This window comes from Dermochelys coriacea, chromosome 10 (assembly GCF_009764565.3).
Source record: "Dermochelys coriacea isolate rDerCor1 chromosome 10, rDerCor1.pri.v4, whole genome shotgun sequence".
In the NCBI taxonomy this organism is placed as follows: domain Eukaryota; kingdom Metazoa; phylum Chordata; order Testudines; family Dermochelyidae; genus Dermochelys; species Dermochelys coriacea.
Window position 1 is genome coordinate 12,337,181 of NC_050077.1, and position 24,200 is coordinate 12,361,380.

General features: G+C 46.8%; 1 protein-coding gene across 2 annotated transcripts in view; it reads right to left on the reverse strand.

The window, feature by feature from the left end:
- Positions 1-538: 538 nt before the first annotated feature.
- Positions 539-24,200, reverse strand: part of ELFN1 (extracellular leucine rich repeat and fibronectin type III domain containing 1) — a 241,140-nt gene continuing 217,478 nt past the window's right edge. For both annotated transcript variants that reach the window (XM_043493536.1, XM_038420874.2), the window contains one exon: positions 539-3,668. In XM_043493536.1, the coding sequence (XP_043349471.1) occupies positions 797-3,187 (2,391 nt within the window). In that variant the 5' untranslated portion in view covers positions 3,188-3,668 and the 3' untranslated portion in view covers positions 539-796. The remainder of the gene's footprint in view (positions 3,669-24,200) is intronic.

Here is a 24,200-nt window from a genome sequence, read left to right on the forward strand (position 1 = left end):
CCCACACCAGCATCAACCCCCACCCCCCAACAAACAAACAAAAACACCCTCCAAATCAAATCCAACCTCTTTGTCAAAAATCCATGATTAAAACCTGGTACAAACAGGTGAATATATATATATATATATATATATATATTTAGTAGATGTAATATTATTTTTTCTCTCTCTTTCTTGTTATACAGCAAACATTGCAAATATAGAAATTTTCTCTGTACAGTAGGACAACTTCGGTTTACAATGCAACATGTGGTAAAACCTCCCAGTGAATAAAGACATGAATGAGCCTTCGACTGGATGAAAGTCTAAGCTGGAAGACTCCATTTGCAAAAAGCCCAAAGGAACTTTCTCCTTCTGGTCTCTTTTTGGTTTTTTGTTGTTGTTTTGTTTGGAAGGGAAGGAGAAAGAAGAAGACAAACTATACACAAAGAATCCACAAAATCACGGAATAGGGAATCATGCGATGCAACATTGGAATACTCCAGACCTCAAATCGCTGCCCAACCTCCACCCCTTTTTATATTTTTTTCTTTTTTAAAAAAAAAAATCAAAAACTTTTTTTTCACTCCACAGGTTTGTTTTTTTTAAGAGTCTTTGTGTTCAAATTTGGTGTGTATCTCATAGACATGAGATCTTTTGTAATCTTTCTCTCTCATATATTATATAGACTAATTATAGATTTTTCTCATAATTTATGGTTTGTTTGTTTGTTTGTCTGAAAGACAGTCTGGATAAAAATAGCTGCTGCAGGTTTCTTTTGGTCCAGTTAGTGTTAAGTCACGAGCTGCGTGAGGACTCAGGACTTGTGCTGGGCAGACACACCTTTCCAGTAGTCTAGGATGTCGTGAAGATCCTCATCTTTGGCAAACTGGACCTTTTTGCGCAGGGCATGGCCAGCCGCCATATATTCCTCTTCGTCTTTGTGCCGCTTCCGGTTGAGTTTGAAGCGCTCCCAGATGCTGTGCGAGGGTTTGCATGTGTACTCTGGGCTGGAGCTGTAGCTCAGGTTGTGATACTGGGGAGAGAGCTGAGAGTAGGCCAGGTCTCTGGGGCGGGGTCTGGTCAAAGGTTCCAGAATGGAGGGCTTACGCCCACCCATGCTGTCGTGCTGCTCCCCCTGGTGTGACCCCGGGTAAGAGTGCCGATGTTCGCTGTACTGTCGGATCTTCTCTGCCTCTGCTCGCAGAATGGCCGCCGCCGGTGTCACAGTGAGGATGGTGTCTGCGGTTGGGGATGTCTTCTCAATGTACTTGGCTTCTGACTTGTGGCCGGAGCCCTCAGAGCGGAAGGATCTGGGGCTACGTATGGAGCCGCTGGAGGAAGTGCTGGAGCGTTTGGGAGCTGCCTCCATGCTGTGATGTCTCTGCAACGGGTGGCTGTAACTTTCCTTGTACACGGGGGACAGGAAGCCATGTTTGCCAGAGATCTGTTCTGATAAGAGTACCAGCTGAGGCTCAGCAGTGGAAATCGCCCCTGATTTCACCCCCTGGAAGGAGGTGGACTCTGATTTCAAGGCATCAATGCAGTTGTTGATGATCTGGTTCACCTTGTCCACCTCCTTTGTGATGGTGGAGATCTCAGCCACGGAGCTCTGGCTGTCAGGAGGCATGGAGAGCTCACACTCTCGTCTTTCGGGCTGCTCCCCTGTCCGCACTTCCATGTAATTGCCCTTGGTGGCCTTGGGGGTCTCGCTGCTGTCTATCAACTTGTATTGCTCGACTTCCCCAGCGGAGGGCAAGTAGGGGATGCGGGTCACGGTCTCCCCACCCAGCATCTGCCCCTGGGACAGCTGAGTGATACTGGTTGTCTCCATCTCTGGCCCATACTTTAGCTCTATGATGGTCTTCTTCATGCTGCCAGCTGCCTTCTTGTGCTTCTCCTCCTGCTGACGCCTCTTACGGAGGCAATAGTACACCACCCCCAGGACAATTACCATGCCGAACAGGCAGCCCAGGATCGTCATGATATAGTGGGTGGCAGTGGAGGGAGTGGGCACTGGGTCCTCTCTGCTCATTTTGTTTGGGGAGAGGGTGAGGCAAGTGTGGTTGTACCTTAAGACGTGGTGGAGGGAGACCACACAGTAGGTGTAGTCTTTTTGTGCTACAAGGTTAGTCAGCTCAATGTCCTCCTTCTGCTTCTTCAGCTTGGTGACGACGGAAGAGAAGCCGTTCTCGTACTGTGCCAGGATGTACATCTTGCTGAATGGGTAGGGGATCTGCACCGTCAGCGTGGCCGAATTGTGGGTGAGATGCTTCACTCGGATGTTGGGGCGCATCTCCGTCTCACCCACGGGCGTGTGGAGGGAGACCTGGGGTGTCGTGCCGTCCCCAGAGAAACATTCTTCCTCAGAACATGGGCTTTCTGACGGAGCTGTGGTCACTTGGTACCTGGGTGGGATAAAGCGAGGTATCATGGTATAGGAGCTCCCAGTGCAGAGGGTGGAGAGCATGCCCAGAGCATTGCGGTAACCGGTCCGGCCTTGGCCTAGCAAGAAGTAGCCAGTGTAGTCTGGCGGGGAGTCGCACTGCATGCGGTCATAGGTGCGCGTCATGTTGGTGAAGCCTTCCAGCCATTGCAGGAAGCCTAGGAGTTCACAGGAGCAATAGAAGGGGTTGCTGTAGAGTTCACAGACTGAGAGTTTGTTCAGGCCCCTAAAGGTGTTGCTGTCCAGTCTCTGGATCCTGTTCATGGATAGGTCAATGTTCACTATGTTGGGGCACTCCCAGAAGGCATTGGGGGTGACTGCCTCAATGAGGTTAGCCTGGAGGTAGAGGTACTCCAGCTTTCCTAGGCCCCGGAGGATTCCCTCGGTCAGGTTCCTCAGGCGGTTGTAGCCAAGCTGCAGCACCTGGAGGTTAAACTGTCCTGAGAAGGCACCATCCTCGATGTAGGAGATTTCGTTCTTCGTCAAGTTGAGGTATGTCAGGTTACCGAAGCGGCTGAGTGAGGAGTACTGCACGCTTTTGATCTTGTTGTCATTCAGTCGCAAATCCACAATCGTGCTGTTGATTTGCTGAGGGATGGACTCATAAGGGGGCTGGTTCTGGCTGCATATAGCCAGCCAAACGAAGCCCTTGTCGCCCTCGATCAGCCAGCAGTCTGCCCGCACCCCGCCTGTGTGCAGCAGAGAGACGGCCGCCACGCACACACACAACGCTGACGTCACTGCCCACTGATGACCTGCCATCTGGAAGGGCAACGCAGAGAAGGAGTTCCTTATCTGCTGGAAGCAGGGATGAGTGCTGGGTCGGAGAGGAGGGAAGCCTTGGGTTAATGTTCCTTGGGCATCTTCGCTTTTCTCTCCCTTCTCCTCATGGTTTGGATACAGTGGGAAGTGTCCCAAGGAAAAGGAGAACCTCGTTGTCCAAGTTGCCCAGTGACCACCCACAGGGTGCCACCACCACAGGCTTATGGGGGGCAATCCTATGTCATTGGCCCTTCTGGCATCTTGTCGGGCTTCCGCTGAAGTCACTCAGGGCTGGGTAGGTACTTGGAAGGGGACTCTCTCTGGTTTAGAGACAGGCTTTTCTTTCACTTTCTACAGTACCTCTCCTTGTTTTCTTTTTGCTGCCCATCTCCAGGTTGGCACCGGGCTTCTTCTCCATCTGCCTCTCTGTGCATCTGTCTGTCCGTCCCTCTCGGTGCCCTGGTCTGGTCAATGGATTCACCTGCAAAAAAACCAAACAAAACCAAAACCACAAAAGTGAGACAAAATAACGTTTAAGAGCATTTGTCACACTGCAGCAGCTTCTGGGGCAGTGACAGGACTGGCTTTCCATGCCCTGCTTTTCCATTAGCACTAGGCACCAGGTTTTTTAACATGGCTTCCATTATTTATTTATTTGGAGTGGGGGCACACATAATTGAGCCTGCAGTTAATTTTGGGCACACATAATTGAGCCTGCAGTTAATTTTGGGCGCTGGAATTTAGATGTCTAACGATGTGACATCTGTGTGCACAAAGCTGGTAGTTAGCCATCTACATCCTGGCCTTTGTGACCTCAGTTATGGCAGCATTTCACCCACTAATTGGATGCAGGTTGAGACTTCTTTCAAATTCTGCCTCTCTCTAACTGTGCTTGTAGCTGCTGGGTACCTAAGATAAAACCCAGCACTGGAATCCTAAGCTGTTTCTAGGAACTTGGGTGGTAACTCGAGGTTATGTTTGTTTCCAGGGAACATACAATCCTCACCACTCCCCATCATACTTGTCTTTGTGGGGGTGACTTCCAACCCTCCTCCCCGTTTTGCTGTCTCCAGTATCTCTTCCCTTGGATGTTCAGTGGTGGAGGAAATTCCATGTGGTCACTCCCCCAGTCTTTTAGTAGCATAACGCATATACAAAGGGCAAAAAGAGACCCTTCCTTACCCACTATAGCTGTCTCTGCTATAAGGCCAGGGGCATCAGCTTCCCTGTAAGACTCAGGAGAGTGGACAGGGAACCCTCTGAGGACTTTGGTAATGTCACAGTACTAAGAAAAACTTCAGAATTCCTAGTTAACTTTTGCTACAGAGTTCTGAGTAGGACTGTTTAGCATTTTCCATTGAAACGTTTTCTGGGTTTTTGAGTAAAGGAAAATGTTTGCAGAAAGTGTTTCTGCTTTCCTCCAAGAATGATGTTTAATTGGAAAATGGAAATTTGAACATTTGTTCAGTTTCTGACAGATTTTGGCCAAAAACATTTAGGTTTTGGCTTTTGAACAAAAAGTTGACATTTCCAGTGGAAAAAATCACATTTTGAAACCAGCTGTACCCCTGAAGGACTCACTAGCTAGCATGCTGTGCCTTATGGGGCACTAACCGCCTCTAAGCTTACTGCTCTTGAAGGAGAAAGGGGCTTTCCCTTTACTGCCAACCTTTGGGTGAGAAAGCTGCTTCCTGGCCCACCTAGCAGACCCTTGAGATTTGCGGGAGCCGAAGCCATGTCTGGAAGTTCTCCATCCCAGGAAACAGTAGGATGAAGAACAGAATCTATCAGGACCCGGTGAAGCTATCACTGGTAAATAGTGTGGTGTCCTGGGCCTTAATAGGGGTGGTAGTTTATGAATTTATCTCCTGTGAGTTTTCTTCTGTCACATTTGCAAAATTTAGCAAATCTGGAACTAGGTTGGGTGGGCCCAGGGCTCAGAGTGGGGTCAAGGCTTGCTGTGAATATTTGCCAGCTAGAACACTAGTACTCACGCTGCTGTCTGGGAACCCCTCTGTGGCCCATGAATCACTTCCTGAAACTCCACACAGTGAAATATCTTGAGAACCACATGGGAGGGAAGGTGGGTCCAGGAGAGGGACTCTCTCTTTCACCAAGGGCTCTGCAGAACACATAGGTGGTTGTCCCTAGGAACAGACACGCTCCGCAAATTTCATATGCTCACTTATTATACTCCCACCCAGCATTCAGGTAGAGCTCTCACCAAAGCTAGCCTACAGCCCAGGTCCTCTGCTCCCAGGTATTAAGAAATGACACCTGGATCATTTGAAAGCAGCCAACAAACTGGTTCATAACTCACAAGTGGAAAAGAAACCAGCAAGTTGCCTGGCTTTCAGACCCCAATCTGATCCGTGCAGGGTAGAACCTAGTTGCATGGGAAAGCACACAGAAGTTGTCTTCTTCCCAGGGTAGCTGCATGCTGCTTGGACCAGTCCTTTCCCAGATTGAAAAATTAAGCTGCTATTACTCCCTAGGACTTGTCTGGCAGTGGAGCTGTCGCCCATTAACGTGCACTTCTAACTAATCCAGTCTGTTTTCCCCCTCCTGCCCAGCACTGGGGTAGCTACGTGACTCTATGCTGGGTGGGACAGGTCAATGAGTAGTATGAAACATGGCAACAGTGGGAATTTCAGGCTAGATTCTGCATCCTCCCATTGAGCAGGACCTTACGCTGCAAGCAGTCCTGCTAAAATCTGGCCCTTATTTTCCATCTCAGACTCACAGAATATGAAACAGAATGTTTTTCAAAGCTGAGGACCCTTGTTAACCAGTCACACTCTATAGCCTGGTAAACAGGCCAGTAATAATGAGCAGTGAAACAGTTTATTTGTCCTTACTGAATAGCGAACAATGAATATCCCAAAATGGAACAGTTTATTTCACGTTACATGAATAACAAAATCTGCTCTAACTTCAACTGTTTGTGAGAGGGGAATATCCAGCCACAAGTCCCCCCAACTGGAGAGACGTTGATAATGTCTTTGGAGAAAGCCAGAAGTTACTGACCAAAGTGTCCCATATGTAGGCCAGATCTATCCAAGAAATTTTTGTCCGTCTAGTAATGTTAGGGGAGTTTTTTATAACATTTCTATACCAGCGAAAGCCCTAGAGCGGACGCAGTTAAACTAGCAAAAAAGGTGCTTTTTCTGGTATAGCTTATTTTGTTTGGGGCATGGCATTATAACTGAAGAGTTTGCCAGTATACCTATGCCAGCAACCATCTTCTAGTGTAGATTAGGCCTTGGAGGCAGCATGGAATGGAAAAGGAATTCTGCCCTCGGGTGTTTCAGTGATTAGCCTCAAACACCTTACATCTTCCCTTCGCTAATGGAAGGAGCCAGAGGCTAATGACTACAGCCCAGGTCTGAGAGTCACGTAGATGATACTCTCAGATATGCCACTGTATCCCTTGTGGCTTGGGCAAGTCAATTAACCTTTCCTGGCCTCAGTTTCTTCTTCAATAAAATGAGGACAATGAAACTACTTCCCTGGTTCACAGGATGGTAGGAGGCTGAATTAAAGCACTTGGAACCCTCGATGAGAAGATGGGGAGTGCTCATCTGGAGCTCACGTTGTAAACACATGCCACTGAATGTAATCTCTGTTCACAAGCCATGTGGGCTCTGGGCTTCCTCTCTGGGTCCATTTCCTGCCCTGTAAGCCCCTCCCCTTTGCAGCCTCTCCCGATACAAAGCAGACTCAGAAGAGAAGCTCACAGCTTGTTCTCAGTAGGGGCAGGTAAGTTAAGGTGGGGTTGGAAGTCATGACTGATGTTTTTTACTCTGTATATTGGCCCCTTTCACCCAAAAGCTCTTGACGTGCTTTACAAGCCAATTGGCTGACTAGGCTTAGATTTTTTGCTTACTCGTGTGGTTAGATTTCTGCTGCCCTAAGAGCCTTCTCCACTCCATTTATGGACAGCTGCCAGCCACAACTGCAGCTCCTCCCTTTCCCCTGTTCAGAGATCGCTCACTTGTTCTCTGGGGAGCAAGTCACCCCGAAAATGGTGTGAGAAGTGCACCCTCCCCCCAGCCATGGAGGGCAGTGCGTGCCACCCCACCTCCCAACCCTGTGTGCTGGGACCTCCCCGAGACTCAATACCTCCTGGAGCTCCTGCTGCCTTGGTTCAGCACAATACTGCCCCCACATGGGCCTGCGCATTAAAGGCACAGTCTGACCTTACACACATTGCAAGAATCCCTTCACTCCCCACTGTTTGCCCATAGCACAGCAGCACAACACAGGAGATCAGGTCAGGGAATCAAGAATCCTGGGTAGTTCCTTCCTTCTCTTTGATGGGTCGAGTCTCTGCCTCCCCTATCTCCGAGCTCCCACTTTACCTGAACCAGCGCTTCTGAGCTGAACCCTCAAACTCTGGGGACGTCTGAACTTGGATCTATCCCCCAGAGTGGCTCTGAACCCAGCCTTTGAATCTTGTGGAGGTTCAGCTCTGGATCTCCATGTTGGCTTATCTCTCAGCCCTGTGGCATGTGGCGCACGGAGCAGTATTTTGGCTAAAGGAGTAGGAGCTTCCAGGGAAGGAGAAACTGGAGACAAAACCACAGCTCCTCCCAAGTCTAACTGGGATGGAGAAGGCTGACTGTAAGTGACTCGAACAGGTTCAGTAATGCTCATGCTGGGTGTTTGCTGTCTGCATGCTGCCTATCAGCTGGTTTCTCTCCAACAGCAGAAACTGGAAAAGGCATTCTATCGGCAGCAGAGTTTAATTCCAGCTCATTAAAGCAAGCAATTTGCTGGTTTATTTGCTTTGCAAAGTGTGAATAAAATGACAGCATTAAGGAGATGTAACAGAGGAAAGAGGGGCTAATCTCCCTCTTTATTAGATTGCCGGGACATGACTGGGGAGCTGAGACGTAGGCCTTGTTGTTTTGGACCAAGAAGATAATTGCTCATCTCGTTGGCACTTGGGAGCGTGCTTCCCGGCACCGTCTTTGGGGTGGGATCCAATGTCAGGCAAGGGGCTGCGCATCTTGCAGTGCAAGGGAAACAGTTAAAGGAGACCTGCAAAGGGTTACTAATTTTGTTTTATTATAATGGATAAAGAAGGCATAGAAGTGTTCAGCTTCTGCTCTGCTCTGGGGTGTTCTTCTCACAAAAAGCGTTTCCTTCTGTTTGCTCTTCCTTTAGAAATAGTGGGCTGGATTCTCAGCTGGGGTAAAATGGTGTAAAATAGCTCATAGTCTAGGCAGCCCCACCAACTTCCACCAGCTAGTAATCAGCCCTATTCTATCTCATATAATTTTTTGCTGGAGGTCTCCTTGGAGGCCTGGGGAAGTTAGCTCTCCCTGCCCTCCACTGAAAGGGTCCAGAGTGTTGAATCTCACTCTGTGATCTTTGCTCCCTGCTGTTTGAGTTGGTGTTGAGAAAAAAACAACAAAATCTCCACAGGTTTAACCAGCCTGCCTAATAAGTCCCTCCTCCCCCGACGACTCTTCTTTCACTCACTTGGTACTTGTGAGGTCATAATTCTACCAGTTTTGCAGTCATCCATCGAGTCTTCAAGGAAAAACAGGGGAGAAAGAACCTGCATTTCTAATGTAAAAACCAAACAGAAAATAAAACATTCCAGATCTTGTTTACCCATCATAAAGAAACAAATAAAAAGGAACAAAGACACTGCCTCCCTAGAGTTGGGATAACAATACCCACGGATTTGACATGATTAATTTAATCGAAACCAGAGATGGCTTGCCCTTTTGTTTAATATGGCTTCATTCTATCAGGTATATGCTGTCAGTGACACCTTTGCTGTCTGCTAAATGATGATCAGCCAATAGAACACACTTCATACAGTCCCCCAGCTTGCAGATGGACTCTGTGAATGGGTCCTGTACATTACCACAGACAAAAGTCTCACCCGGAGGCACCAGCCGTTAATCTCCCTAACTAAAACAGCTGAAGCTCTGCTAAGCTTATCTCAGGAGGACTTTACTCTTTGCCGGTAGCAAAGCATGGATACTGCTATATTTCCATTTAGGAGGGAATATGTTTAATTTCGGGGCTTGAGAAAATGGGACACTCAGGCCAGGAAACAAGCTCTGTACATTTCTCTATCACCCTTCTTCTCACTCCTGACCTGTGATAGCCCTGCTAAGCCCTGGATCCACACACAGCTTTGCTGCTCCTCAGTCCTGATCGGCAACACCCTTATTATTCCATTCCTGGGCCTTTACACATACCTGTCAATGGCACCTCTCACAACCAGGGATAGCTGTGGTTTGTTGTGCGGACAAGTATCCAGTAGGGACTGGACTGAGAGCATCAAACTCGTCATTTCTGATCTCCTAGAGCTCCAGAACCAGGTTTCTTCAGACCAAAGGGGCATCACCCAGGCTCCAGAAACAACCAGCAGGGTGGTTGGGTTTTGTTTCCATCTCTTGACTAATGGCATCAGTAAATTAGACCAGAGTGGCAGCTGCAAGGAGAGCCACCACTGAAATAAACAAAGCAGCTGAGAGGGGAGTGGTGGGGTGAGGGATCTGGGCAGCAGATCTAATAACATGCAGTCTCTGGCACTTGATTCTTAATTGTATTATTCTACTGAATGAGTTATTTCAAGCTGTGGATTAGATTTACTGACTAGGGGCAAAGAGCTAGATTAGCGCACACCGTCTCTCTCTCTCTTTGGCGTATCCTTTCTTCTATACCTCTGTTTGTCTCCCTACCTTCTGACTCCATCTGGCCATATGTCAGCTTCTCTTAGATCCTCTTTCACAGTCACAAAGGTCAGGTTATCAGTAAATGAAGGAGCCGTACTACAAAGAGTGCAATAGCGATACGGCAGTGGTACATTACAAATGATAAATGTTTAATCGTGCAAAGAGGTGGAGAGGGAAAATTTGGCTAACAGGGACCAAATGTTAAAATGAACCCAGGCTATTCATTATGTGTAAAATAATATGAGGAGACAGCTCTAAGATGGCAGAGAAAACATTTATTAATGATGAAGTTTCCCCTAAATAGCTTAATGTCCATTCCGTATATGTCATGTGTGGAAAGAATGCTCCCTGGCAGGGTTTCTTCTAATTCATATTCCTGGCATCAGTTTACACTCCTCCTGCCTGGTGATATCAGTTAGCATTGCCACGCCATCGAATAATAAAGGTGCCCAGGCCAATCAAATCCAGGTTCCTCTTCAGTACAAAGGTAGCATTTGGATTCCTTGCTAAGAGCTCAATACGGCACATCTTGGGTTTGCATCATTGTAGTAGTAGGATTTTATGTTTGTATTTTGTATAATTTAGAATGAAGGATAAAGAATAATAAGATAATAATATAGCATGTATTAAATGTATTGATGTATGATTTGATCGTATCCTGCGAGCCACCCTTTCTGACTAGCAGAAAGGAATGGCCTAATGTGCCATTGGTAGAGATGCATCAGCCAGAATTTCTTTGTGTCTGGACTGATTTCAATGCAGTAACACACCTTTGAGGGTCACCGCTTTATTGTAGGTTTAGCATTTTAAAATATGTAAAAGAATGCCGCGATTCTTTTTCTTTTGCATTGCAACTTGATGTTCCTGTTCAAAATGTTCTGTGTAAATTAGTTCCGTTTTGGGTGTGAATGAGGAATGTGTGTTAAGAGATAAGTGTGAGGGCCATCACTGAACAGATGTTCTATGGAGAAATTGGAGACAGATGCAAGGGCGCCAGGAGGTTGCAACACGTCCCTATTGAAATGTCAGAGGAGGACAGATTGGCGACTCTAAAGATGAGACAGGCACCTATCAATGGGGACAAGATAGCGGTGATCAAAACCAGCTTAGAATAACTCCCTGAGAGGCTTGATGAAAGAACAAGATAAAGGATGAGAAGGATAATTTCAGAAAACAAGCACTTGTCAAACAGCAATTGGTTACATCATATATAATCCCTATATAAACAGGGAGCCTGGCCGTGAAACTTTGGGTTCGTCCTGCCAAGACTTCCCCAGAGCATCGTGTCACGACCAACAGAACCTGGCTCCTACCTCCCCATGATCAACCTAGCTGGCCACTAGATTGATCCGGACTCTGGACTGGTAACTATAACATTGGCTGGCGGGACTGTGTGTGTGTGTGTGTATGTATGTGGTGTGATTGAATGCATATGCTAATTGTTGTATCTTCAATAAACGTGGTGTATTGCCTTTTCCCCTGAAAAAGATCCTGTATGCTTCTTATAAACATTGCATCATGGCCTGTCTTCTATACTTGATCCCCACGGCTTTTGTGCCAGGGCTGAGGCCTGGCACCTTGAAGCTTGGCAGTTCATAGCCCCAGGACCTCTTGGCTTGCTGTGTCGGTCCCGTTATGAAAGTAAAAAAAATTGCTTGAGCCCCGGTGCCTCTTTCGTTACAAATGAAGTACTGTTGATCCCCAAATGCTTCCAAGAGTCAGATAATAGCATTCCCCAGTCAATTTCACTCTCTCTCCCTGCTATTATTTATTATTTAAGAGGCAGAGGCAAGGGAGGAAAGATGTGTTTTCAGCTGAGGTTTGAAGGGAGCTAAAGAGACAATGAAGCAGAGAGATGCAGGGAGGCTGATGCACAAGAGAAGGCTTTTAGTGAGACTGTGGGGCGGGGCACAGAAGAGGTAGGGGCTAGAGAGGTGGAGGCAGCAAGGAGTTGGAACAGAGATAGGCCAGTTCTGTTGCCCTTGGTCTGTATGCAGAAGTGCCATGGACCCAAGCAGGTGCTCTCTATATAGACTGAGGGCAATATATGGCCCAGTAGGTTATTCCCATGCAGTGGAAGTTCAGAGGAGCTGTCATTGACACATGTGAAATGAGTGCCGAGTGGAGGTCAACCCCTTCCAGTGTGATTTGGTTCATTTCACACTCACTTCAGACTGGTGGCCATGAGCACTACCATGCTCTGGGCAGGGTAGTGAAGAATCAGGCCTACCGAATGCCAGTTTGTGGAGCTCAAAACTTGTCCCTTTTCACAATGGAGGGTCCAGTCTGCAGAAGTTTCCATAAAATCAAAATTTTCAGCAGAAAATTTTTGATTTTGCTTAAATATTTCTAAACAAAATATTTCATTTTGGGTCAGCGCAACATTAAACTGCATTTGCCTCAAGTGCTGTAGTGCCTTATGGGAGTTGTAGTTCAGGTGCTTCATGCCCCTATTCTCTCCAATGGGCCAGACTCCTTGGCTAGACTACAACTCTCATGAGACACAAAACACCGAAACAAAATATTGCCATTTAGAAATGACTAGACATTTTCGCATGGGCATGTTTTGTAACTTTTCCTTCCATGAAAAAATCAGTAGTTCAATTTTTCATCCCAAATCAGGACGAAAACATGTCAAAATACTGGAATTTCTCAGAGAACGGAAATACCGATTTTTCGCTTGGCTCTCATTTGCAGTCATTGATGCTGCTGTATTCCACCCCACACTGCTTAGCTTTCCAGGTCTAACAAGATTGCAGCCCTAGATAGTACAGCTGCAGATCACTGAGCAGAATAATATAAAGTGTTCATGTAAATACATAGAATATTTTCCTGGGTAACTGACCTTCTAAAAGCAGTTGGTTACCTGTGCATTAAACCAACCTCCTGAAATATCACCATGGGCAGAGTAAATGTCATATCGAGCTTATGGTAGAGCAGTCAGCTCTTAAAGAAGCAACAAGCATGACCATTAGAAGAAAAGAATTAGAGGAAAGTGCAAAGATTTCAGCGGATGAGGAGAAGCCAAGAACTCTAATCAGGGAGATGCAGGTATAACATTGACAGAAAGGAAAGATATCTTTCAATAGGGGAGAATTCCCCTAAAATTGACCAGATGTGTCTCGTATTTAGAAATAATGTGCCTGATTTGCAGCTTCATTACTCTGAAGTTATGCTGAGATTAAACAGGCATAAAACTGGAGTAATGGAGTGGTGAACTGGCCCCAATATTTCCCCCACAATGATAAAAATTAAGGCATTTTTGCTTAAGGCTCCTCCAATGCCTTAGTACAATGGAGTGAGCTAAGAGGTAAACAAGGGAACAAATGCCCTATTGTTCTTTCATGGTGAAAGAAGCTAAACTGTCCCTTTTCTCTGTGCTGTTGTCTTCACTCAAACCTTTGCTGTTACTTGAACAGTGTTTTTACTGCTTGAATTTTTAAATCTATTCTTTTGTAAAAGGCCCGTATGAATCATTTGACAGTAAAGTCTGCTTTTGTTCAGAAGAACAGTTCTGTGTAAGCTCGAAAACTTGTCTCTCTCACCAACAGAAGTTGGTCCAATAAAAGATATTACCTCACCCACCTTGTCTCTTTGGTCAGAATTTTTTTTTACAATGGAGCTAAAATATTAAAAGAGTTAGTCAATTTTTAAAAAATGAATTTAAAGCAGGTTTAGGTCCTATACCTGCCCCTGAGGTGTCCTGCAAATTTGTGTGGCTTTTATAATCATATTTTCCTAGTATTTTACAAAGTGATTCTCCTCTTTTTTGCTGTGTGAAAGACCCATATGATATGGAGAAACTGACACAGGTTGTAATCCCACAATTGGATCCATAGGTATGGATTCTTGTGACTATACAGGGGAAACAGTGAAACTGATTATAGATGAAGTGTTAACAAATGCACAATCTGAAATATATTAAATCTGCTAATCTCTTTCATTATCAAGGGTTACCTGTAACAAAAGTGTCAGACCGAAGACTGATTTCTAAATTGATGGTGTCCTTTTAAGGTTCTACTTTAAAAGAAAAAACAACAGCAGCAAAAAAGCTTGCATCACAAACAGATATATAAATCCTGGACAGAATTTGATACCAAGGTCCAAACTCGGCCACAACTGGAGAAACAAAATCAGTTCCTTAAAGGGATTCAGTCATGATAAAAATAATACTTAAGAAACTTCTTTCCTGTCTTACCAATACCTGTGGAGCTGCTTATAACTGAAAGAACTGCAGACAGCTAGTTTACTTGTCTCGCTCTTGCTCGCTTTTGTGCATTTCATTCAGCTTGTACTAGTCTAGTTCACTTTAGAATATGCTGAAGGTTCACTTTCTGAGTTTTGTTTGCTAGCACAATGCTACTCCGTTTTGTGTTGGCCTAAAGCTGCAGAGGAAGATTTAAAAAACAAAAAAAAAAACCCCCAAAAAACCAAAAAAAAATTTTGTCTTTTCAAATCTCCCTGTTCTGTTTGATAATCCCACCCACCATCCTATTTAGCATTTTACAAAAACCTGCCTTCAGGGGATGACCTAAATTGATAGTGAACCATTAGGTAGAGGAAGAGAAGAAAAAAAGAATTCCCTTGTGTTAAATAAAAAGAAAAGGAGTACTTGTGGCACCTTAGAGACTAACAAATTTATTAGAGCATAAGCTTTCGTGAGCTACAGCTCACTTCATCGGATGCATTTGGTGGAAAAAACAGAGGAGAGATTTATATACACACACACAGAGAACATGGAACAATGGGTTTATCATACACACTGTAAGGAGAGTGATCACTAAAGATAAGCCATCACCAGCCGCGGGGGGGGGGGGAGGGAGAACCTTTCATGGTGACAAGCAAGGTAGGCTAATTCCAGCAGTTAACAAGAATATCAGAGGAACAGTGGGGGGTGGGGTGGGGGGAGAAATAACATGGGGAAATAGTTTTACTTTGTGTAATGACTCATCCATTCCCAGTCTATATTCAAGCCTAAGTTAATTGTATCCAGTTTGCAAATTAATTCCAATTCAGCAGTCTCTCGTTGGAGTCTGTTTTCGAAGCTTTTTTGTTGAAGGATAGCCACTCTTAGGTCTGTAATCGAGTGACCAGAGAGATTGAAGTGTTCTTCAACTGGTTTTTGAATGTTATAATTCTTGACGTCTGATTTGTGTCCATTCATTCTTTTACGTAGAGACTGTCCAGTTTGGCCAATGTACATGGCAGAGGGGCATTGCTGGCACATGATGGCATATATCACATTGGTAGATGTGCAGGTGAGGAGCTTCTGATAGTGTGGCTGATGTGATTAGGCCCTATGATGGTATCCCCTGAATAGATATGTGGACAGAGTTGGCAACGGGCTTTGTTGCAAGGATAGGTTCCTGGGTTAGTGGTTCTGTTGTGTGGTGTGTGGTTGCTGGTGAGTATTTGCTTCAGATTGGGGGGCTGTCTGTAAGCAAGGACTGGCCTGTCTCCCAAGATCTGTGAGAGTGATGGGTCGTCCTTCAGGATAGGTTGTAGATCCTTGATGATGCGTTGGAGAGGTTTTAGTTGGGGGCTGAAGGTGATGGCTAGTGGCGTTCTGTTATTTTCTTTGTTGGGCCTGTCCTGTAGTAGGTGACTTCTGGGTACTCTTCTGGCTCTGTCAATCTGTTTCTTCACTTCAGCAGGTGGGTATTGTAGTTGTAGGAATGCATGATAGAGATCTTGTAGGTGTTTGTCTCTGTCTGAGGGGTTGGAGCAAATGCGGTTATATCGTAGAGCTTGGCTGTAGACAATGGATTGAGTGGTATGATCTGGATGAAAGATAGAGGCATGTAGGTAGGAATAGCGGTCAGTAGGTTTCCGATATAGGGTGGTGTTTATGTGACCATCGCTTATTAGCACCGTAGTGTCCAGGAAGTGGATCTCTTGTTTGGACTGGTCCAGGCTGAGGTTGATGGTGGGATGGAAATTGTTGAAATCATGGTGGAATTCCTCAAGAGCTTCTTTTCCATGGGTCCAGATGATGAAGATGTCATCAATGTAGCGCAAGTAGAGTAGGGGCATTAGGGGACGAGAGCTGAGGAAGCGTTGTTCTAAGTCAGCCATAAAAATGTTGGCATACTGTGGGGCCATGCGGGTACCCATCGCAGTGCCGCTGATTTGAAGGTATACATTGTCACCAAATGTGAAATAGTTATGGGTGAGGACAAAGTCACAAAGTTCAGCCACCAGGTTATCCGTGACATTATCGGGGATAGTGTTCCTGACGCTTGTAGTCCATCTTTGTGTGGAATGTTGGTGTAGAGGGCTTCTACATCCATAGTGGCTAGGATGGTGTTTTTAGGAAGATCACCAATGGACTGTAGCTTCAAAAACAGACTCCAATGAGAAACTGCTGAATTGGAATTAATTTGCAAACTGGATACAATTAACTTAGGCTTGAATAGAGACTGGGAATGGATGAGTCATTACACAAAGTAAAACTATTTCCCCATGAAGAAAAGGAGTACTTGTGGCACCTTAGAGACTAACAAATTTATTAGAGCATAAGCTTTCGTGAGCTAAAGCTCACTTCATCGGATGCATAAGTGAGCTGTAGCTCACGAAAGCTTATGCTCTAATAAATTTGTTAGTCTCTAAGGTGCCACAAGTCCTCCTTTTCTTTTTTCGAATACAGACTAACACGGCTGCTACTCTGAAACCTGTCATATTTCCCCATGGTATTTCTCCTCCCCCACCCCACTGTTCCTCTGATATTCTTGTTAACTGCTGGAATTAGCCTACCTTGCTTGTCACCATGAAAGGTTTTCCTCCTTTCCCCCCCCCCTGCTGCTGGTGATGGCTTATCTTAAGTGATCACTCTCCTTACAGTGTGTATGATAAACCCATTGTTTCATGTTCTCTGTGTGTGTATATAAATCTCTCCTCTGTTTTTTCCACCAAATGCATCCGATGAAGTGAGCTGTACCTCACGAAAGCTTATGCTCTAATAAATTTGTTAGTCTCTAAGGTGACACAAGTACTCCTTTTCTTTTTGCGAATACAGACTAACACGGCTGCTACTCTGAAACTTGTGTTAAATAGTTACTAGTCAAGTCCTGACCGAGTCCTTCCACCCTCTCCTTGGCAAAAGACACGATTGTGCATGTTAGGACAGCAGTGCAAATTATGGGCTCAGTCATGAGCCCCCTTATGTCTCCATATGAGGGAATAACAAAATGTAAGGTGCTCCTTTACTCCCCAACATAAGTTACCTGCATCACACGTTCCAGCATGGAGGAGAGCAGACAACCGATGGCAGGGAGTGGATGGGCAGGGGCAGGGAGATACCTTGACTCCACCCTCCCACCCTACCCGCCACACAGGTACTTGCCAGCACAGAAGGGGAAGTAAATGGTACTGGGTAGATGGCTAGCTCAGCTTACTTCCCCTCCTGGAGCAAGTGTGAGCATGCACCTATTTGTGACTTTCTGTCACTGACATGTGACTCTGTCTTGTTCCAAAGGCTGCACAACTGTGCTCTGCCCCTTTCTCAGAGCTTGTGGTAGCCCTGTGCTCTTGCCCTATGTTGGGGTTGCTCTGCAATTGCGTGTCGAGCTTGTAGGAAGAATGCTTAGTTGCACTGGATTGCTCCAGCCCGGTCCTGTTCCATGTGCGTACCGGGCTCCCAGGAAGGCAGGGGGTGAGGTGTTTCCAAGCTGCTGACGATACCCAGCTGTGCATCTCTATTTTTTCCAGTTTGGATGTTCAGCACTTCTGCCAACGTCCTGGATCCTGGGTCCTGGATGAGAGCAAGGTGGCTGAGGTACAACATATTTAATTGTGTGTTGGGGGCGGGGGAAGCCCGCCTTTGCCAATGCCGATTAGTTAGCTGTGAACGCAGGTGCTGACTGGTACTCACAGCTTAGCAGCCGCATGCACGGTTCCCCGTCTTGAGGGCGCAAACCCAACACACCTGCAAAAAAGTCAGGTTGGAAGCAGTGGCCTGCTAAAAGTGTGGCCATTTGTGTGCCAGATCCCAGCCTGGGGGGGGGGGGGCACTGGTCTGATGTGAGTTAAAGCTCTGAAAAAAGAGGTTGTATAGGAAATGCTCACGCTCCTGCAACCAGAGGTGGGCATGCTGCTACAGGGAGTGAGTATGGACTAGGATTCAGTTGACTTGCACACCATTCCTGCCTCCGCCATATGGTCTTACACAAGTCACTTCACCTCGTAGTACTGTGTTTCCCCTCGTCTGCCCTGTCTCTTTAGTCTGCAATCTCTTGGGCGGCACGGACTGGCTCCTACTGTGTGTATGTACTGTGCCTAGCACACCAAAGCCTCAGTCTTGGTTGGAGCCTTTACTGTACTACAAAAAAAATGCATAATAGCTAGAGAGTGAGAATCACATGCTAGGCCTCTTTGTATCCCTGCTGGATAACTCAATAACATCCAAAAGACGTGGAAAGCTAAAGGACAAGCCACTGGGATATGCCAGTATGCTATCTTTTTCATAAGCATTTCAGATGGAGGTTACCCAAGATGAAAAACCAAGCTAACCCAGAACACCCACCCTCTCTGGAGGAATGGAGTTTATTGTTAATAATCTACTGCTAAAAGGGTAACATCTGTTTTGGACAAATTGTAATGAGATTTCAACCCCAGGTGGAGGGAGGACTCCACAGTAATAAATGACTTGCTGTATGTCTAAATAGTTTTAATTTTTTTTCTGGCAGAAAGAGCTGCTTTTCACCTCGGGCTTCCGTTCGCCAGCTCTTTTTGTTTAATGATTGCTATTAATTTCCAGGGTAGCAGATGGATTCTAGTCAAGTGATGTTTGAAATGAGAACAGCAGCCCGTGAAGGTGTGTGCTTGCCGTGGGTATGGGCATGCAGGCTGGGTGCATATGTGCATGCCACGTGTTTTCTATATGGGCATGCCACGTGTGTCTATATGGGCATGCCACGTGGGTGTTTGCTTTGCGAGAAAGTTACCACTGCCTGATTGATGCTCACACTTGAGTCTTGATCTCTTTCTCGCCTTTGAAAGGGAATGAGAATTGAATTCTATGCTCCCTGTCACTGAGTGTGCTGGTTTAGGCCCTGATTCAACAAAGCTCATTGAGGTCATTGGGACTTCAGAGTGTGCTTAAAGTTAAGCACATACTTAAGTGTTTTCCTGAACTGGCACTTTAGTGACCTGAGAACAGTCTCATCAGAGTGGGGTAAATGCTCACTACCAATACATTGAATCAGTAGTTCTGCTCTCAGTGGTTTGGTGTTGTCAGGCAGGATTGTCCCTGATGGGCAGAGAGTGTGGTCTTGTCCCATTTGAAAACCATGGCTGTAGCTCAGAGGTGGGCAAACTATGGCCCGGGGGCCACATCTGGCCCTTCAGATATTTTAATCCAGCCCTCGAGCTACCTCCTGGGAGCGGGGTCAGAGGCTTTCCCTATTCTGCGTATGCCGTGGCTCATGTAAGCTGCAGCAAGTTCCTCCTCCAGCTTCTATGCGTAGAGGCAGCCGGGGGCTCCGCATGCTTACTCCTCCCCAAGCGCCACCCCTGCAGCTCCCATTGGGCAGGAGCCACGGCCAATGGGAGCTGCAGGGGCAGCACATGCAGACAGGGCAGCGCGCAGAGCTGCCTGGCCAGAGCCTGCACCTCTGACCCCCTCCCACGCCCCAACCACTTGCCCCAGCCCTGATCTCCCTCCCGCCCTCCGAACCCCTTGGTCCCAACCCAGAGCACTCTCCTGTACCCCCAACCCCTCATCTCCAGCCCCATCCCTGAGCCTGCACCCCGAGCCGGAGCCCTCACCCCTTCCAACACCCCAACCCCCAATTTTGTGAGCATTCATGGCCTGCCGTACAATTTCCATACTCAGATGTGGCCCTTGGGTCAAAAAGTTTGCCCACCCCTTCTGTAGTTCCCTGTTTTAAGGGTGTGACATTCTGTAAAAGTTTACAATAAAAAACGGGATGGGGTGTTGCAACAGGCTATAATCATCACGACAAGGCAGCAGATTGGCCGGATCCCCTCCTGCCCTGCCACAGTGCCTCAACCCTGGTCCGAAGTGACAGGAATTCACAGGCCATGTCCCTTTGTCTCCTTACTGTGCCGATCAATGCCATCTGCATGAGAACTGGATTGAGTCCAATACCTGCCTGTCTGTTTTGGTGCCCATCACTATCTCAGCACCAAACTCAGGCCACCCAATACCCATCAGTCACAGCTTTCGACCACAGTCAGCGTGAGCTGGATTTGAACTGGTGACCAACCGATAAAAGCCTCTAGGTTCTGGCCTCAGTCCCGTGCGTTAGCCAGGCTGCCAAATCTGGGACTGTCAGTGGGGCTAGGTCTACATTATGTAGCTTTTAGCGAAAGGCCCGTGTTACTATAAGGTGTGCGGTGTAGCTGCTCTTTGTCGGCTCTCCTGCCGACAAAAATCTTCCACCCCCCAACGAGCTGCATCAGCGTTGTTGGCAGGAGAACTCTCCTGCCAACAAAGAGCTCTTCACCCCGGTGCTTGTCATCTGCAAAACTTTTGTCTTTCGCGGAGAAGGGGTGTATACCTCTGAAAGACGAAACTTTTGTCATTCAGTTGCCAGTGTAGACATTGCCTGAGTCTTGTAGGGCGTGTGGGATGGGCCCATCAAACTGGCTCTGGACATGAATGGCAAACCCGTTGTGGGGAATCCAGTGTCTCACCACGTCCAATGGCAAGACTTACACTATCAGGATGGGAGCTTCCCACTGACGGGAAGGGGGGGGGAAAAAAACCTTAAAGCCCTAAGAATGGAGACTTCTGCTCCAGTCCCTCTGCTGCCCTTGGCTCTTTCCTGAGAGTTGCTGAAGAGAGATAATCCTGATTAAAGCCAAGATGCGACAGCTGGGTTCTCCCTCGTTTCCCATCCCCCCTCTCAGAGCCATTGCACAAGCCCGGCTTCCTGACAAGCCCGGCATAAAGTGCTGGGTAGTGGCCAGATGCCAAGGGCCATGTGTTATGTATTGGAGGCAGTATGACGGGGAGCCTGGCCTAAGTCTTTTCACTAGCTGACCGGTGCTAGTGTCAGACAGTCAGGTGCACGACTATACTAGGCTATCAGCTGGCCTTAGGAGTGGCAGAGGGAGGGGGTGAGGAGGTTTCTATGCGCTAATGAGCCAGGCCCTCAGAAACTGATGACAGGGGGCAGAGATAGAAAGTGCAGCATCTCAGGTGATGCAGATTATCTCTTTTAATCTCCTGCTCAAAATAACCCAAAGTCAAGTAAAGGAGGGATTATATGGCCTAACACTGTTATCGCTTGTGTGTGACAGACTTAGCTGCCTCTGAAGGCTTGAGGAGGGGGAAGAGGAGCAGCAGCATTACTGGCCTTTTGGAACTGCTATGTGTACGAATAACCTGCTTTGTGAGCTGCTCCCTCAGCGGATAGTAACTCTGGCTGGTGCGGTCCACAGGGCCTGTTCTTGTAGAACGTGCAGGAATCACCCCTGGCAGAGGGCAGCGGAGGACCCAGAGTTGGCTGTCAGCTGGCAGAATCTCTGGTCTGCCATATGCCGTCAGAGCCTGCTTCCCTCACTCCCTGGGTCTGCTGGGACCGAGAGCCCAATTACAGTAGTACCTCACCTTGCCTTTGAGAGACCCCTGGCTGGGTAAGCCCCGGTGGCATTATGGGGTGAGAGTCAAGAAAAACCTTTATTGGGAGAGAGGAACATCTATCTGGGTGTGATCTTCAGTAATTGGAGAGGGAGGAGAGAGATTCCAGATAAAGACAGGGATTTCAGAGCCACAGCAGCGTCTGACCCTACATGCAGGGGCCTGCCCATTGGCTCAGTGCTACTTATGTTATTTTGTTCTGATTTCCTTAGGATACATCAATAGCCCAAAGCAGGGCAGGAATTTTCAGACAAAATATGTTTTCATTGGCAAATGCTGATTTGTCGACAGCGACATTTTTGTGACACTGTCATTGTAGAAGGTATCAGAGTAGCAGCTGTGTTAGTCTGTATTCGCAAAAAGAAAAGGAGTACTTGTGGCACCTTAGAGACTAACAAATTTATTAGAGCATAAGCTTTCGTGAGCTACAGCTCACTTCATCGGATGCATTTGGTGGAAAAAAAATGTTTTTTTTCCACCAAATGCATCCGATGAAGTGAGCTGTAGCTCACGAAAGCTTATGCTCTAATAAATTTGTTAGTCTCTAAGGTGCCACAAGTACTCCTTTTCTTATTGGAGAAGGTGTCGCTATTCCAGGATGGAACTGCTGAGCAAGAGAGAGAGAGAGACACCCCCATCCCAGAATAGCCATTAGCGTGGTGGTTTGGGCACTCACCTGGGATGTGGAAGACCCAGATGGTTCCTTGTTCTGCCTGATTCAAAACAGGACCTTGAACCTTGGTCTCTCACACCCGGGTTAGAGTCCTCGTCACCAAAAACTTCAAAAGGCCCTGGTTTTGTCCCAGTGTGGAATGGGAATTTTTCTGACAGCTCAATAAGCTTTGCAGGATGTGGAGTCTGTTTCCCACCCAGCATTAATCAACACCCTCAAGGAGAGAGAACTATCAACACTTCCATTTTACAGATGGGACAACTGAGGCACAAAGAGTTTAAATAACAGAGTGAGTGATGGGCAGCATCAGGAACAAAGCCTTGGCTGCAGACTGCTAGTCCCCTGCTCCAACCACTAGCCCATGCTCCTTCCCTGCTCCCTGCCTCCTCCTATCTAACTATCCTGGCGCTGTCTGTCTCAGTCATTCTCTCTGACTCCTAATCAGGTGCTGGCAGGTGACTTCCTGGGCCTCCCAGCCCTTTGGGGGCATAGCAGCAATGTCCACCTTGGTGTCAATCACTTCTGTACTCGAGCTGCTGGGAAAAACACAACTGAGCAGGCTCATTCATAAGCTCTCTGCATCCAATGAAGTGAGCTGTAGCTTATGCTCGAAAGCTTATGCTCAAATAAATTTGTTAGTCTCTAAAGTGCCACAAGTACTCCTTTTCTTTTTGCCTCTCAATAATGGCTGCAAGGCAGCAGCAGCCTGGAGCTGGCCTGAAGCAGGTACTAGTAACAGGGGTGGGGGAAGAGCGTCTTCATTTTAATGAGACTGTCCCTGCTTAAAAGAGAGAGCAGGAGAGAGGCTATGGCAGTTTAATAAACTCCAGCATACAGATTTAATCAGACGGCTCATCGTTCCTCTGCACTGGGATGAATATATTAAAAACGATTCAAACTTTCCTCTTTTGTTTTTCATTTGTATTATGTGCTTCGGTGCAATAAAACATCACGGGGCCAACGCACAAAACAATAAAGGAAAGATATTAAAGGGAAGGATAAAATTCATCTGGTGCAATGCAGCCTTATCCTCCTCGGGAAGGAAGGTTGCATGCAAGCACAGAGTTAGCGGGCACGGCACTATCAAACCCAGCACCGAGAGCTTGGAGACGCGCACAGGGAACGTCCTCGGGGCTGGTGGAAGGCGTCGGCTTACTTGACTTCCAAGAAGTGGGTGGCTCCCTTTTGTGGCTCCACCCTTAGGCCTCAGAGAAGGGGTGGGGCCACAAAGACAAAGAGGGCATCCTGGGACAACTGAAAATATAACAGGGATAGGGCTGCGGTGCTGAAGGTGTCTCACGGACAGTGCTGGAAGTGGAAGGCTTGCACAGACAGGTTCATGGGAGTAAAGGGCTCCTCACACTGCCCCATGCTACAGCTGGGAGAAATTTTTTGGCCAAACCTTCTTTTTTGGCAAAGAATGCAGGCTGTGTAACATCCGATCCGTTTGTGACTGTGTGTGGGTTTTGCCTTCGCAGACAGCAAATTGTTTAAAAAAGAAAATCCAAGTGTTTCCTCGCGACACTTTTGAAATGAAACTTTTTTGACTTTTTTCAGTTTGAAACGACTTTTGGTTTCAAGCTTTTCTTTCGTTTGAATTTTAAAAATCAAAAAATATTTTGAAGCAGTCAAAAGTGAAATGAAATGTTTTTGCTCTCAGTCCAAACGAAACGTTTTGTTCGACCCAAAACAATGTTTTGAACTTTTGGATTCACTGAAAATTTCAAAAATTCTCGTTTTGGAGCTGGCCCCGAATGATACATTTTCCTGACTTTTTGAAATTGCCAATGAACTGAAAAAAACCCTGTTATTCACCCAGCTCTCTGCCACCCTCCAGACTTGGAGAGGCCCCCTCTAGATGTGGGAAGGGAGAGAGTTGTCTACACAGTCGTGGGCCTCTCTGCTGAGTTTGCCAGCACAGGGGGCCAATTTGATGGAGTTTTTTGGCAAGAGGGACACCTGCCTTCCAGGATGAATGAAGCACAGCTGTGAGTTCATTGCCCATGGGCCTCCACACTGTCAGCACATGGTGCC